Source organism: Muntiacus reevesi, chromosome 22 (genome assembly GCF_963930625.1).
Source record: "Muntiacus reevesi chromosome 22, mMunRee1.1, whole genome shotgun sequence".
Classification (NCBI taxonomy): Eukaryota; Metazoa; Chordata; class Mammalia; order Artiodactyla; family Cervidae; genus Muntiacus; species Muntiacus reevesi.
The window spans coordinates 1,596,141-1,610,749 of record NC_089270.1 but is presented as its reverse complement, the minus strand read 5'-3'; the positions used below and the strand labels follow the sequence as shown (position 1 = coordinate 1,610,749).

The window sequence follows — 14,609 nt, the reverse complement described above, 5'->3', positions numbered from 1 at the left end:
GCTTTCTTCAGGAAAAGAAGAGGCACCTGTCACCTAGACCATTTGGGGGCCATACTTCCATATTAAGCACATGTGGATAACGCTATTAAATTACAACACTGATTTCAATCTTTATACAAATCCATATGACTTCAATTCATAGAAGTTCTGACATGTTCTTTACTTTGAGACAAAACTGATTCACAGGAAAGCACAATTCTGCTCTAACTGGAAGTCCAGACACACTAACTGCTGACTTCAGCCAAGCACACTTCTGAATTTACGCAGCAGTCGTGAGACCCAGCCTGTCCTGCCTGGAGCGCAGAGCCCGGGGAGCAGCGGACGGAGCCCCACACGGGCGGCACCTGCCACCAATACCCAGCGCCCGAACGGAAGGGCCGGCGAGCACCCAGAGAGCAGCGGTGAGAGGCGCTCCTCACTGGGCTTCTCCTCAAAGGATCCTCAGTGCTCCTGGCAGAGGGGAGGAGGCAAAGGCACTGCCTTCCTTTTGCTATTTCTCAGCTCAGAAGGACCGAACTCTGAAATGAACACAGGTCACAAGTCACGCCATGACCTGCAAATGGAAATCAATGTATGTCCCTCTTCCCCACACAGCCTTTTCCTTCCTCCAACTCCAACTGAACTCACACTTGTTCCACGTGTAACTCTGTGAGCCACGTCCGCAGAGGCTGCACACACGTAGCCCAGTGAGGGGTGAGGGGTGTGCACGCCCACAGCCGTGTGTGAGGCGTGTCACCAGCTCCCTCAGGGCACTGAGCTCACCGACCCTTCCCAGAACACCCCGTGCCCCTGCGGAGAGCCCGAGAGAGCGCTCCACCTGCGCTCCGGCCCTGTCCTGAGGGGGCAACGGCTTCTTGACACGGTTTCCAGACGGGAAGGACACAGCACTTAAAGCTGGGCGCCTCGAGCATGGCCCGGGCCAGCGGCAGGGAGGAGCCGGCGCCGGCAACGTGGGCGCTTCTCTCTCAGGTGCAGGGTCCTCCCCACTCTCCTCGGGTTTTGTCCATCAGGGGAGACATGTCACTCCACATCCCAGATAAGCGGCACAGGACACCTCTGTAACCAGGTGCTGAGCTACAGAGAAAGCAAGGGAAGCCGTTCACAAGGAGCTGGTTAGATCACGGCAAGAAAAACAGGACCCAGTGGAGGTGTAGGAAGGGACGGCCACCCTGGGGGCGTGTGCACCACAGTCACAGAGATGAGGGGATGGCCTCAGGGTCCGACGGGAGGAGGTCCAGAGACAAGGGGAGCTGGGGGGTCCGGGGGTCAGCATGCCAGCAGTACCTTCACGCCAGCAAGCGGAATCCCCTCTCGAGGAAGCACCCCTATTCAGGGTCTACTGAGCAAACATGACCTCACGATTAAAAAAAAGGTTAGAGCCTCACAGCTTCATCCAAACACAGGGTAACTATGTGTGAAATGCTCACAGAAAGGAAAAATGAAAGAAAAGGTGATCGAGGAACAAGAGACTATAAAAAGTTTCTAACATTTGAAAATAAAGCTTAGAAATAAGAATTACAAGTAGGATTAAAAACTCAAACTTGAGTAGGTTAGACACAACTAGAGAACCATCAAACTGGAAGAGTGATCCAAAAAGAAGTTCCCAGAATAGAAGAGGATCAGGCTGGGAGGGACCACGGGTACGAAGAGCAGGATGAGGAGGTCTGGTCAGAGGTTCTGGAAGACAGCAGAGCAGTGGACAGGAAGAACCATGAGGCAGACAGGCAACCTGGAACTTCTCGTGTGCTCTGGGTTCTGACAGGAAATGCAGTCAGCATGCAAAAACTAATTAGTAACGTGAGCAGAGAGACTGTAATAAAGAATAAAAAAGAAATGCTAGAAATAAAAAACGCGGAGAGAAAAACCTAGACTCGGCAGACTGAACACAGCCAAGACGGGAATCAGTGAGCCTCCAGGTGCAAGAGAAGCTTTCCAAACTGAGACACGAAGAGAAATAAGAATGCAAACAAACAAAATCCTCCAAAAAACAGCACCAACAATGACAAAAGAAAAAATAACAGAATGTCCAAGAATTTGGGGCCTTCTCAAAAAAGATGTTCCACATGGGGGCTGGAATCTGGAGGAGCAGAGCAGGCAGGAAGGAGACCTGGAGGAGCGATGGCCAAGGAAGTCCCAACTCACAACTGACACCAGAGCAGGCCAGGAGGCTCAGAGGGCATCAGCAAGACCCCCAGGAGACCCCACCCGGGCTCATCCCATTCCAGCTGCAGGAAACCAAAGACAGAATCCTGTAAGCAGCCTGGGGGCAGGCTGAGGGGAAGAAAGCCCTGTCCTACAGAGGAAGGGACACAGTCACAGAAGACATCCCACCTAAACTGCGCAAGCAGGGAGAGAGTGGGGTTAAGCATGTTTTAAGTGTTCAAAGGAAAAAAGAGAAAAACCACCAACCTAGAATTCTGTATCCCGCGAAATTATCCTTCAAAAGTGAAGGAGAAATAAAGACTTCCTCAGACAGACAAGCACTGAGGGAGCGCATCTCCAGCAGAGCTGCCCTGCAAGAAACGTTAGAAGGTTTTCTTCAGGAAGAAGGAACACAATATAGGTCAGAAGCTTGGATCTACATAAAGAGAGAGCAATGGGAAAGGAATAAACACAAGTAAAACAAAATCTCTTTTCTCACTGTTAATTAATCTAAAAAAAGAAACCCTTTGCAGCAATAATGGTAGCAGTGTCCCAGGGGATTAACACTGGATGAATGGAAACGACGGCCGCAGCGTCACAGGGCACCTGAGGGAGGAGGTGGGTCCGCCTGTCACAAGCAGTGCAGGCGCACGCAGAGTGGACGGTGGTGCTGGAGCGGCCCAGCTTCGTCAGAAAGTACCTCCTGATGCAACTGCTAGAACGGGGACAGAGTGTAACTGATACGCCAAGAGGAAACAAAACGAATCAGAAAATGTTCAAGTCAAAGTAGAGAACGCAGAAAAAGAAGCCTCTGGGCAACAAATAGAAAACAGTTACAAACATGGGCATTCATCTAAACACATAAAAAAAACAAATTGTATGGAATAAACACACCAATGGAAATGCAGAGATTATCAGAATATACTAAACAACAAGAAGCTTCCTCCAGCCCCCAAAGCCCCAAGATCCAAGGATGCCTGTCGACAAGACACCTGCTGCGAGCAGCAGAGGGAAGTTACCCCAGGGAGCAGTCCGCGAGGGCGGCGGCGCCTCTGCCTGCAGACAGGCCAGACCTCAGAGCGCGGAGTGACACCAGGGGTAGAGCAGGCCACTGCCTAGTGATTAAAGGGCCGACCCTCCGGGACACATGAGCATCCCAGACACACAAGCATCTAACAGAAGAGCATCAAACTACGTGAGGCGGAGCCTGCCAGGTCTGCAGGAGAGCAGGCAGATCCACTGCGAGCTGCGGACCTCCACCGTCCTCATCGGCAAGGCACAGGGGCAGCGGGGGCCAGTAAGGACACACCTGGACTCAGCCCCGCCAACCGGCCGCTGCTCGCTGCACACAAAACAGCAGATTACCATCCGTCTTAAGGAACACAGAGCATCTGCCAAGACAGACCACACCCTGGGCCACAAAGCGAACTTGAAAGACTAGGAGTACAGTGTTCGCTCTCAGACCAGAGAGGAATTGAAGTAGAAATCAGTAACAGAAAGATAGCTAGAGAACTCCCAAATATTTGGAAACTAGATTCCCTGTCACTTAGTTTTAATTTTTTTCTTCAGTATTTCGTCACTGTATTTACCTTCTGCAAACTACTTTTAATTTTTAAGTAACATTACTCAACATACAAATTATAAACATATCAGTGGTAATGAAGACTTCTGAAAATGGAAATAGTCTTTAAGTCTTTCTAATTTCAAGAAAATAAAATTTTAACAGTAACCATTCCAAGGGTTTTAGGTACTATTTACCCACAATGGCAAAAGTATGAATTAAAAGAATTACAACTAGAGTGACATAGTCTTAAAGGCAACAACTAACCAGAGCAGAAATTCCTAAAAGCCCTGATGACACAGGAACAGAAGCCGGTCAGAAGAGCCTCAGCAGGCATGCCCACACTCGGGCTGCCCCCGCCTGCGTGGGGGAGCCATCTCGCTGAGAGGCCTGCCCTGACGGGGCTGAGGACGACCGCGCCCTCCCACCGCAGCGGCGCCCCGCTGCAGCAGCTCCTGCAGGGCCGGGGCCTCTGTGCGCTCAGGCACGGGTGCGGCCACGGCGCTCACCTGAGCCAAGCTAGCTCGAGGGGCACACGCCAACTCTGTAAAGCCTGCTTAAGCAGGTGACAGCGTGGGACTATGTAGAGAAACGCTCTTATACCAGGTGCGAGTGAAGCATTCTGTCAAATGCATCTCATTTTTCCAAATAAAAATGGCACCCAGTTAGTGTATTTTAATTGTATCAGTGACTCATCTTGACACTAACAGTAAGTAATTAAAATACAGCTTAATAGCTGGCCCTCTGCATTTTCGACCCATGAATCTTTCTCATCTATCTACTGGATTACAGTTCAGTGGTAACAGACTGCAACACAGACGATGCTTCCTCCCCTTTATCCTTCTATACACTGCAGGTAACATCCTGAGAAAAGGCCAAAACCCAGGGGAATAATCAGTTTTAACTAGACTAGGAATAATAAATTTCACTAGTTTACTTGAAGATTTTTAGGAACTAATTCTTGAATAGTTTACACCAGCACAAACAAATGAGAGAACATTCTACACCCTCTTCTCCAGGTGGTTCCCTAGGACTAGGAAATGGAGCTCTATTTAAGAACAGGGAGCAAACAGCTCCCAAACTCATATGCTCACCTGAGGAAAAGGGTGAAGGACTGGGCGGACCATACAAACAGCCTGGCCTTGAATATATACATGAATATGCTACTTAAAATCACCCGACAAATAAAAGTGTCATTATGTGTTTGAACTGAGCAGTGAGTCACAGTGAAAGCCGCTCAGTCACGTCTGACTCTTTGCGACCCCATGGACTATAGACCATGGATTCTCCGGGCCAAAATACTGGAGAGGGTCGCCTTTCCCTTCTCCAGGGGATCTTCCCAACCCAGGGATTGGACACAGGTCTCCTACACTGCAGGCAGATTCTTTACCAGCTGAGCCACAAGGGAAGCCCAAGAATACTGGGGTGGGTAGCCTATCCCCTCACCAGGGGATCTTCCCGACCCAGGAATCGAACTGGGGTCTCCTGCATTGCAGGCAGATTCTTTACTAACTGGGTTATCACAGAAGCAATAGTCAACCTAATAAAATTCAGGCATAAATCTGAGTGGTTACCAAGCACTTACTATCACAGAACATAACAGACTGAGGATACTCTATAACAAGCCAGCAACCCCACCTGGCGCCCGCCCCAGCGAGGGTGACGTGCCGTCTGAGAAAGTCCCTCTCACGCCACATGCGCCCTTTCTTCGCAGCAGAGAATCACCGTCTATTAGTATAGTCTGGGGAGAGTTCCATTTTTGACTGATTAGACCTAATAACATTAGCCAGAATAACTGATAAAAAATTAAAAGTTATGATGTGAGTCAATTAAAGTAAGTTCAAAGTAGCTAGAGAGCAAAGCTATCTAAGGTACGAATAATGAAACAAGCCTAACCAGCTCACTGCAAAGCCTACGGCGCTCAGCACGGGCCTCAGGCTCACGGACGAGGGGCAGTGTGCGCCGCCCCTCCCGGCCGTCACCCTCTGTCCTCCCGGGCCCGCCCGGCGGCCCCCGGCCCCCCGCTCACCTGCCGGCACAGGAGCCTCCGCCGCACGGTGCCCAGGGTCCCTCCTTCAAGCCCGTGCCTTTCTACATAACAGTCCTCAGCGTCACGCTCAGAGGACAGCCATGCAGGACCCTGTGGAGCCCAGCCAGTGTCAGAGGACTCGTGCTGCTTTCAAGCTATTCTACCCACCACCGCCAGGCCCCGAAAAGCTGGAGAACTGAGCTGCCCTCTGGGTGGGCAGAGGCCCTGTGGCCCCCAGCTCAACCCATTACACCAGTACCACGTGAAAACCTCTCCACTTCATGGTCAATTCCGAAGGAATGAACCATGACTCTCATGACTGTTTTTACAAGAGTAAAGGTTCCAAACCCCAGGAGGTGAAGATATTACAGTAAAAGGAAACACTTGCAGAGCCTCCCGTGATCGTGGTCACACAAGCCGCCACTTTACGGGTCTGTCTGCTTAAACAGGCTCTGCTCAAGGTCTGAGAGACGTGTGGGCGCCCCGGCCCCTCCCGCCCGCTCACCTTACTGTGTGTGAAGGGGGGCGCCGTGTACAAGGTGGGGTGGATGAGAGGGCGAGGCAGGTGCGGGACGGCGTGCAAGGGCACATGTCCGTGGATGTGGGGGTACAGGTGCAGAGCAGGGTGCGTGGGCTTCTCAGGGCTCAGAAACTGGTGGCCGGGAGGCAGGGCGCCAGCAGTCATTGCTGACGGCGTTAATCCAGACGCCTCTTGTTTACAAACATGACATTCACAAGTGTTTGGAGCTTGTTCTGCCTAAAGGGAAAGGAAAAATAAAAGAGTATTTAGTGAGTGAGTCCTGAGTATTTAGGGAAACAAAGAATGACATGGACTGAACGAGAATCAGCCACACAGCAAATACAGAGGCAGCGGGGCCCGTCCTGACACCCCGGGCAGACGGGTCCCTCCTCGCGAGGTGAGCGAGGGCCCCCAGGACTGGGACTGAAGAGGCCTGGAGAGACAAGGCGTGCGCACCTCACCCCAGCCGGGCGTCTGCCGGGGCGGCAGCCTCACCCGTCTGCATCCCGCGCCTGTCTGAGCAGGGCCGCGGGGACTGCACGATGGCAGAGTGGAGGGAGGGAGCTGGGACCAAGCACGAGAGCACTGGGGCCACGCTCCGCTGGGCGCACACCGCTTAACGGATGGCCTCACAGAGGTTCTTCAGAGTGCGCCAGAGACGGGCCTTCCGGCCAAGGCGGAATGAAGCAGTCGGGGACTCTTCTCCCTCAAAACAAGTGCAAAACTGAACGCAATGTCAAAGGCCATCACTCTGAGGCTCTGGAATCAACCAAAGGGAAAACATACTGAGAAGCGCTTATTCATGCACATCTGCTAAACTTCTACTTAAGAACAGAAGGAATCTAGCTTTCTTGCCCAGGGCTCTTCCTATTCCCAACTCCCCACACCCTTTAAAAACTAACTAAAAAACAAAACAAAAGTAATATAATTCAAGAATCAGTAGCAGAATTTAAAATGGTACACAAAAATTTTGTTTGATATGAAAAAAGGAAGTAGAGACAGAGGTACAAGAACATGAGACAGAGAAGCGGCAGCGAAAGGCAGCTGGAGGACCCTCCACAGTGACGTGAAGTGTAAGTGAGGCATTCCAAACCAAAGGCAGAAGCTGACGGAGGACAGAGTGAAAACGTAAGAGCAAGCATGCTAAAAGGCACAAAGAAGCTAAAACTAAAAGGATAAAAATTTATAAAACATACACACAGTAACCTGAAGACAGCTGGAATGGCTATATTAATATTAGAGAAAATAGTCTCAGATAAGAAATATCAGCAGGGAGATATTTCACAGTGACAAAAGGGCCAATATATTAGGGAGGCAGAACAATAATTACATGGATATACATTCAACAACACTGTCCCAAAATGCATGAATCAAAAACTGGCAGATTTTAAAAAGGAGATAGATAATCCAAAAGTTATAACTTTTGAGACTTCAATATGTCTCTTTCAGTAATTTTTAGAATTACATAGAAAATCAGTAAGGATACAGAAGACTTGCATAAAGCTATCAATTTGACTGAACTTTCATTTATAGGACATTCCACCTAAGAGGGGCAGAACACAATTTTCAAGTGCACATCTAGGTTAGACCACATGTTAGGCCATAAAACAAGTCTTAATAAATTTGGAAGCTCTAAAATCAGTAATCTCAGCTTTAAATTTAAGAAGCTAGAAAAAGAAAAAATTAACCCCAAGAATATAGAAAAAAATAATGGAGATCAGAACAGAAATCAATGAAACAGAAAAGAGAAAAACAGAAAAAAAAAAAAGGTCTATTTACAAAAATATTAGCCAAACTGACTGAGGGACTTATAAAGGAGTAAACAATTACCCAAATTAGGAATTAATATTACTACTGACTCCACAGAACTAAAAAGAGGTAATAAACAACCATAAGACATCAAATTAGACAACTTAGATGAAATGGATAAATTCCTAAAAAGACACAAATCATTAAACTCAATCCAAGAAGAAATAAAAAATCTGAATAGACTTGTAGCAAGTAAACAAAATCTGAATTAGTAATTTTCCCACAAACAAAGACCAGGTCCATGGGATTTCACTGGTGAATTCCATCAAATATTTAAAAGATGTCAATCTCAGACAAATCCCTTCAGAAAACAGAGGCAGAACAAACACTCCCGGCTCATTCTCTGAGGCGGAGACATCACTGCTGCTGCTGCTGCTCAGTAGCTAAGTCGTGTCTGACTCTCTGCATCTTTTAATTTCATGGCTGCAAGTCACCATCTGCAGTGATTTTGGAGCCCCCCAAAATAAAAATCTGTCACTGCTTTCACTTTTCCCCCTTCTATTTGCCATGAAGTGATGGGACTGGATGCCATGATCTTAAGTTTTTTTAACGGTGAGTTTCAAAGACATCATGAAGATAGACAACAGACCAATATCTTTCATTAATGTAGATGCAGAAATCCTAATAAGACATTAGCAAACCAATCAAGCAACATATATTAAAAAAAAAAAGACTATATGCCATGACCAGGTGGGATTTATCCCAGGAACACAAGATTGGTTTAAATCCCTTGATGAGATACAACCTGGTAACAGAACAAAGGATGAAAACCACAGGGACATCTCAGAGATGGAGAAAAGGTATCTTAAAAATACAATGAATATTCACGATAAAATTCTCAAAAAAAAAAAAACCCAAACAAACCTAGGAGTAGGACAGAATTTCCTCAGCTTGACAAAGGACATCTAAGAAAAACCGACAGCTACCATCATATTTTACTGGTCAAAGATTCAACACTGCCCCCCTAAGACTAGGAATAGGCAGAGATGTCTGCTTGCACCACTTCTGTTCAATGCTGTGCTAGAGGTCCTAGCTAGCTCAATAAAGAAAGAGTAGGAGATTAAAAGAATCCAGACCATAAAGGAAGAAGTAAAACTGCTCACTCACAGACAACACGATTTTGCGTGTATAAAACCCAAAGTAATCTACCAAAAAAACCCAAAAACAAACCCATAAAACCTCAACCACACTAGAACAAACAAGTTTATTAGCAAAGCTGCAGAATTCAAAATCAATACATAAGAATTGACTGTATTTCTACATATTACCAACAATCAGTTGAAAATCGAAATCAGGGACTTCCCTTGTGGTTCGGTGGCTAAGACTCCGTGCTTCCGATGCAGGGGGCACCCGAGTCCCAACCCTGGTCAGGGGACTAGATCCCACAGACTCAACTAAGAGTTCTCACGCCACAACTAAAGATTCTGCATGCCGCAAGGAAGATGGAAGATCCCACGTGCTGCCACTAAACCCAGCACAGCCAAATAAATAAATATTAAAGAAATGAAGAAGAAAACCAAGATTAGAAAATACCTTTAGTATAGAATCAAAAAACATCTAAAAACTTCAGAATAAACTTAAGAGACACAGACTAGAAATTTTTAAAAATTGCAGAGAGAAACTAAAGATGACCTAAACAAATGGAAAGAAACAGCATGTGCAATTTTCATAAGACTCTTTTCCCAAAATTGATCCTTATCACTCCACAAATAAAAGATTAGGCCCAGAGGGTTTTGGTGATGAATTTTACCAAATATTCAAGAATTCAACACAACCTCTATTAAAATCCAAGCAGGTCTTTTGCAGAAGGTAACAAGTTGTCCCTAAAATGTCTAAGGGGGGAGTTCCCTGGGGGTCCAGTGGTCAGGACTCGGCACTTTCACTGCCATGGCCCAGGCTCAGTGCCTGGTCAGGGAACTGAGATCCTGTGAGCCATGAGGTGCGGACCCCACCCAAAAATAGTAAAATGAAATGTGTACGAAACTAACACAACATTACAAAACAACTACACCCTAAAAAAAATTAATTCTAAGAAACTTAACATTCCAACTGAGTGTTCCCTGGTGTCTCAGCTGGTAAAGGATCTGCCTGCAACGCAGGAGACCTGGGTTCCATCCCTGGGTTGGGAAGATCCCCCGGAGAAGGGAATGGCTACCCACTCCAGTATTCTGGCCTGTATAGTCCGTGAGGTCACAAAGAAGCGGACACAACTGAACCACTTTCACTTTCACACCTGGGAAAAAACATATTGGAAACGCAAAGGACTTTGAACAGCTTAAACAATTCTGAAAAAGACCCAACAAGAGTAAGGCAGATCCTGCCTGATCTCCAAACTTACCATAAAGCAACAGTCAAGCAGAATATGGGTTTATGGATGCAGAGATCAAAGGAGCAAGACACGGAGCACGGACACGAATCTGCACGTTCACAGTCAATTGATTTTCAACAAGTGGCCAATGCAATTCAGCAGGGGAGAGGATGGTCTTTTTGACAAATAGCACTGTGCCAGCTGGGCATCAAACACGCCCCTCACCTCAGACCATTAGCAAAACTGAGCTGAGTGGACGGCAAACCTAAGCAAGAGCTAAAATTACAAAGCTTTGAGAGGAAAACAGTTTTGTATTAGGTAAAAGTTTTTTGGATATGACATCAAAAGCATGATTCATGAAAGAAAAAGCTGATAAACTGGAATGCATCAAAATCAGTAACTTTTGCTTTTCAAAAACACTGTAAAAAAAAAACCTAATAGACATACCACAGACCAAAAGAAAATATTTGTGGATCACTTACTTGATAAAGGACTTGTTTAAAGAACTCTTAAACCCAAACACTAGATAGAAAAGGAGACAGCCCACAGAGCCCTTAAATATATACGACAAAAAGCTTAACTTTGTCCATCAAAAATGAAATAAAAATTGAAACCTCACAGGGATGCCATTTCTCATCTATCAGATTGGCAAGAGTTCAAAACTCCCCTGTGACCGCAGGAGGCCACCACACTCTGACCGGAGAAAGCCGCTGCTGGTGACCCTCCTGGGGACAAAACCTCCTACGGGTGAGACGTCAGACATGTGAGGTCACTCACAGGAGAGTTTACGATGGGAAAGTAAAAGAAGGCAAACACAAGTGTCCATCAGCAGACTGGAAACAAAACACCACATAACTAGGGCCTGTCCCCACAGTGGGACACAGGGAGGCCAGCAGCAGAGCACGAGGAAGTGAGCGCCAACCAAGCTGGTCAGGACGCGCGGCCGGGCGGGGTGGGGGCGTGAGTGTCAGGGTAGGCCTTTCTCTTCAGTAGAGGAGAGCGCTTGTATCTGCACAAACCAACGCTGGAAGGACACACAGTCAGTCAGTCTGGCTCTTGGGGCCGGGGGCTGGGGGGCAGGGGGGCTGGGGGGAGCAGGGGCTGGTGGTACACTGGGGCTGGGGGGAGCAGGGGCTGGGGGGAGCAGGGCTGGTGGTACACTGGGGCTGGGGGGAGCAGGGGCTGGGGGGAGCAGGGCTGGGGGGAGCAGGGCTGGGGGGAGCAGGAGCTGGGGTGAGCAAGGGCTCGGGGGGAGCAGGGGCTGGGGTGAGCAGGTGCTGGGGTGAGCAGGGCTGGGGGGAGCAAGGGCTCGGGGGGAGCAGGGGCTGGGGTGAGCAGGTGCTGGGGTGAGCAGGGCTGGGGGGAGCAGGGCTGGGGTGGCCGGGGGCTGGGGGGAGCAGGGCTGGGGGGAGCAGGGGCTGGGGCGGCCGGGGGCTGGGAGGAGCAGGGCTGGGGGGAGCAGGGGCTGAGGGGAGCAGGGGCTGGGGGGAGCAGGGGCTGGGGGTGAACAGGGGCTGGGGTGAACAGGGGTTGGGGTGAGCAGGGGCTGGGGTGAGCAGGGCTGGGGTGGCCGGGGGCTGGGGGGAGCAGGGCTGGGGGGAGCAGGGGCTGGGGCGGCCGGGGGCTGGGAGGAGCAGGGCTGGGGGGAGCAGGGCTGGGGGGAGCAGGGGCTGGGTGGAGCAGGGGCTGGGTGGAGCAGGGGCTGGGCTGAGCAGGGGCTGGGGGTGAACAGGGGCTGGGGTGAACAGGGGCTGGGGTGAACAGGGGCTGGGGGTGAACAGGGGCTGGGGGTGAACAGGGGCTGGGGTGAGCAGGGGCTGGGGGTGAACAGGGGCTGGGGTGAGCAGGGGCTGGGGTGAGCAGGGGCTGGGGGGAGCAGGGGCTGGGGGTGAACAGGGGCTGGGGCGGCCAGGGGCTGGGGGTGAGCAGGTGCTGGGGGAGGCAGGGCTGGGGGGAGCAGGGCTGGGGGGAGCAGGGGCTGGGGGGAGCAGGGGCTGGGGGGAGCAGGGGCTGGGGTGAGCAGGGGCTGGGGTGAGCAGGGGCTGGGGGTGAACAGGGGCTGGGGCGGCCGGGGGCTGGGGGTGAGCAGGTGCTGGGGGGAGCAGGGCTGGGGGGAGCAGGGCTGGGGGGAGCAGGGGCTGGGGGGAGCAGGGGCTGGGGTGAGCAGGGGCTGGGGTGAACAGGGGCTGGGGCGGCCAGGGGCTGGGGGTGAGCAGGTGCTGGGGGGAGCAGGGCTGGGGCAGCCGGGGGCTGGGGGGAGCAGGGGCTGGGGGGAGCAGGTGCTGGGGGTGAACAGGGGCTGGGGTGAACAGGGGCCCGGGGTGAACAGGGGCCCGGGGTGAGCAGGGGCCCGGGGGGAGCAGGGCTGGGGGGAGCAGGGGCTGGGGGTGAACAGGGGCTGGGGGGAGCAGGGCTGGGGGGAGCAGGGGCTGGGGGTGAACAGGGGCTGGGGTGAGCAGGTGCTGGGGGTGAACAGGGGCTGGGGGTGAACAGGGGCTGGGGGGAGCAGGGGCTGGGGTGAACAGGGGCTGGGGGTGAACAGGGGCTGGGGGTGAACAGGGGCTGGGGGTGAACAGGGGCTGGGGTGAGCAGGGGCTGGGGGGAGCAGGGGCTGGGGTGAGCAGGGGCTGGGGGTGAACAGGGGCTGGGGCGGCCGGGGGCTGGGGGTGAGCAGGTGCTGGGGGGAGCAGGGCTGGGGGGAGCAGGGCTGGGGGGAGCAGGGGCTGGGGGGAGCAGGGGCTGGGGTGAGCAGGGGCTGGGGTGAGCAGGGGCTGGGGGTGAACAGGGGCTGGGGCGGCCGGGGGCTGGGGGTGAGCAGGTGCTGGGGGGAGCAGGGCTGGGGGGAGCAGGGGCTGGGGGGAGCAGGGGCTGGGGGTGAACAGGGGCTGGGGCGGCCGGGGGCTGGGGGTGAGCAGGTGCTGGGGGGAGCAGGGCTGGGGCGGCCGGGGGCTGGGGGGAGCAGGGCTGGGGGGAGCAAGGGCTGGGGTGAGCAGGGGCTGGGGGTGAACAGGGGCTGGGGCGGCCAGGGGCTGGGGGTGAGCAGGTGCTGGGGTGAGCAAGGGCTCGGGGGGAGCAGGGGCTGGGGGGAGCAGGGGCTGGGGGGAGCAGGGGCTGGGGTGAACAGGGGCTGGGGTGAGCAGGGGCTGGGGTGAGCAGGGGCTGGGGGGAGCAGGGCTGGGGGGAGCAGGGGCTGGGGTGAACAGGGGCTGGGGTGAGCAGGGGCTGGGGGGAGCAGGGCTGGGGGGAGCAGGGCTGGGGGGAGCAGGGCTGGGGGTAAACAGGGGCTGGGGCGGCCGGGGGCTGGGGGTAGGCAGGGGCTGGGGGGAGCAGGGCTGGGGGGAGCAGGGGCTGGGGTGAGCGGGGCTGGGGGGAGCAGGGGCTGGGGGGAGCAGGGGCTGGGGGGAGCAGGGGCTGGGGGGAGCAGGGCTGGGGGGAGCAGGGGCTGGGGTGAGCAGGTGCTGGAGGTGAACAGGGGCTGGGGCGGGGGCTGGGGGTGAGCAGGTGCTGGGGGGAGCAAGGGCTCGGGGGGAGCAGGGGCTGGGGTGAGCAGGGCTGGGGGGAGCAGGGGCTGGGGTGAACAGGGGCTGGGGTGAACAGGGGCTGGGGGTGAACAGGGGCTGGGGGGAGCAGGGGCTGGGGGGAGCAGGGGCTGGGGGGAGCAGGGGCTGGGGGGAGCAGGGCTGGGGGGAGCAGGGGCTGGGGGGAGCAGGGCTGGGGGGAGCAGGGGCTGGGGGGAGCAGGGCTGGGGGGAGCAGGGGCTGGGGGGAGCAGGGCTGGGGGGAGCAGGGCTGGGGGGAGCAGGGCTGGGGGGAGCAGGGCTGGGGGGAGCAGGTCCTGGACCTGGCCAGGGGGAGGGAGTGGGCAGACGGCCCAGGGCACCCCTTCCAGCGCCCCCTCTCCTGCAGACTGCACTACCTGTTACAATGGTTTAATCAGCCTTGGCCTTCACGTGTTCTTCCTTTAAGAACTGCTTGAGCATCTATTATAAAACCAGGGTCTCTAAGAAAAAAATGACAGTCTGGCAAAATATCCTCACCTTTTGTTAACAGAAGATTGCTACCAGAAAAGAAAGCTCCCTTACAAAACCAACATTTTTTTGAAATTTTAACATTCCACTCTTTCATTTTATTAAAAATATAACAAAAAAACACAAAAACCTCAACAACATGACCCTCCTTTGCTTCCACACAAACAAAAAACCTCCATGACGCCTAACTACCTGGACCCACACTGTGGGGCA

The 14,609-nt window shown here is 52.8% G+C and overlaps 2 protein-coding genes across 7 annotated transcripts in view; both read right to left on the bottom strand.

Moving 5' to 3' along the window:
* The window catches only part of LOC136152956 (protein FAM193A-like), a 200,687-nt gene that overhangs the window by 25,172 nt on the left and 160,906 nt on the right, over positions 1-14,609 (bottom strand). For all 6 annotated transcript variants that reach the window (XM_065914528.1, XM_065914527.1, XM_065914530.1 and 3 more), the window contains one exon: positions 6,238-6,489. In XM_065914528.1, the coding sequence (XP_065770600.1) occupies positions 6,238-6,489 (252 nt within the window). The remainder of the gene's footprint in view (positions 1-6,237; positions 6,490-14,609) is intronic.
* LOC136152883 (uncharacterized) lies at positions 11,337-14,575 on the bottom strand. Its single transcript, XM_065914366.1, is given in 6 exon segments — positions 11,337-11,558; positions 11,560-11,973; positions 11,975-12,136; positions 12,221-13,382; positions 13,427-13,953; positions 14,570-14,575. Coding segments are annotated over 6 exon segments (2,493 nt in total).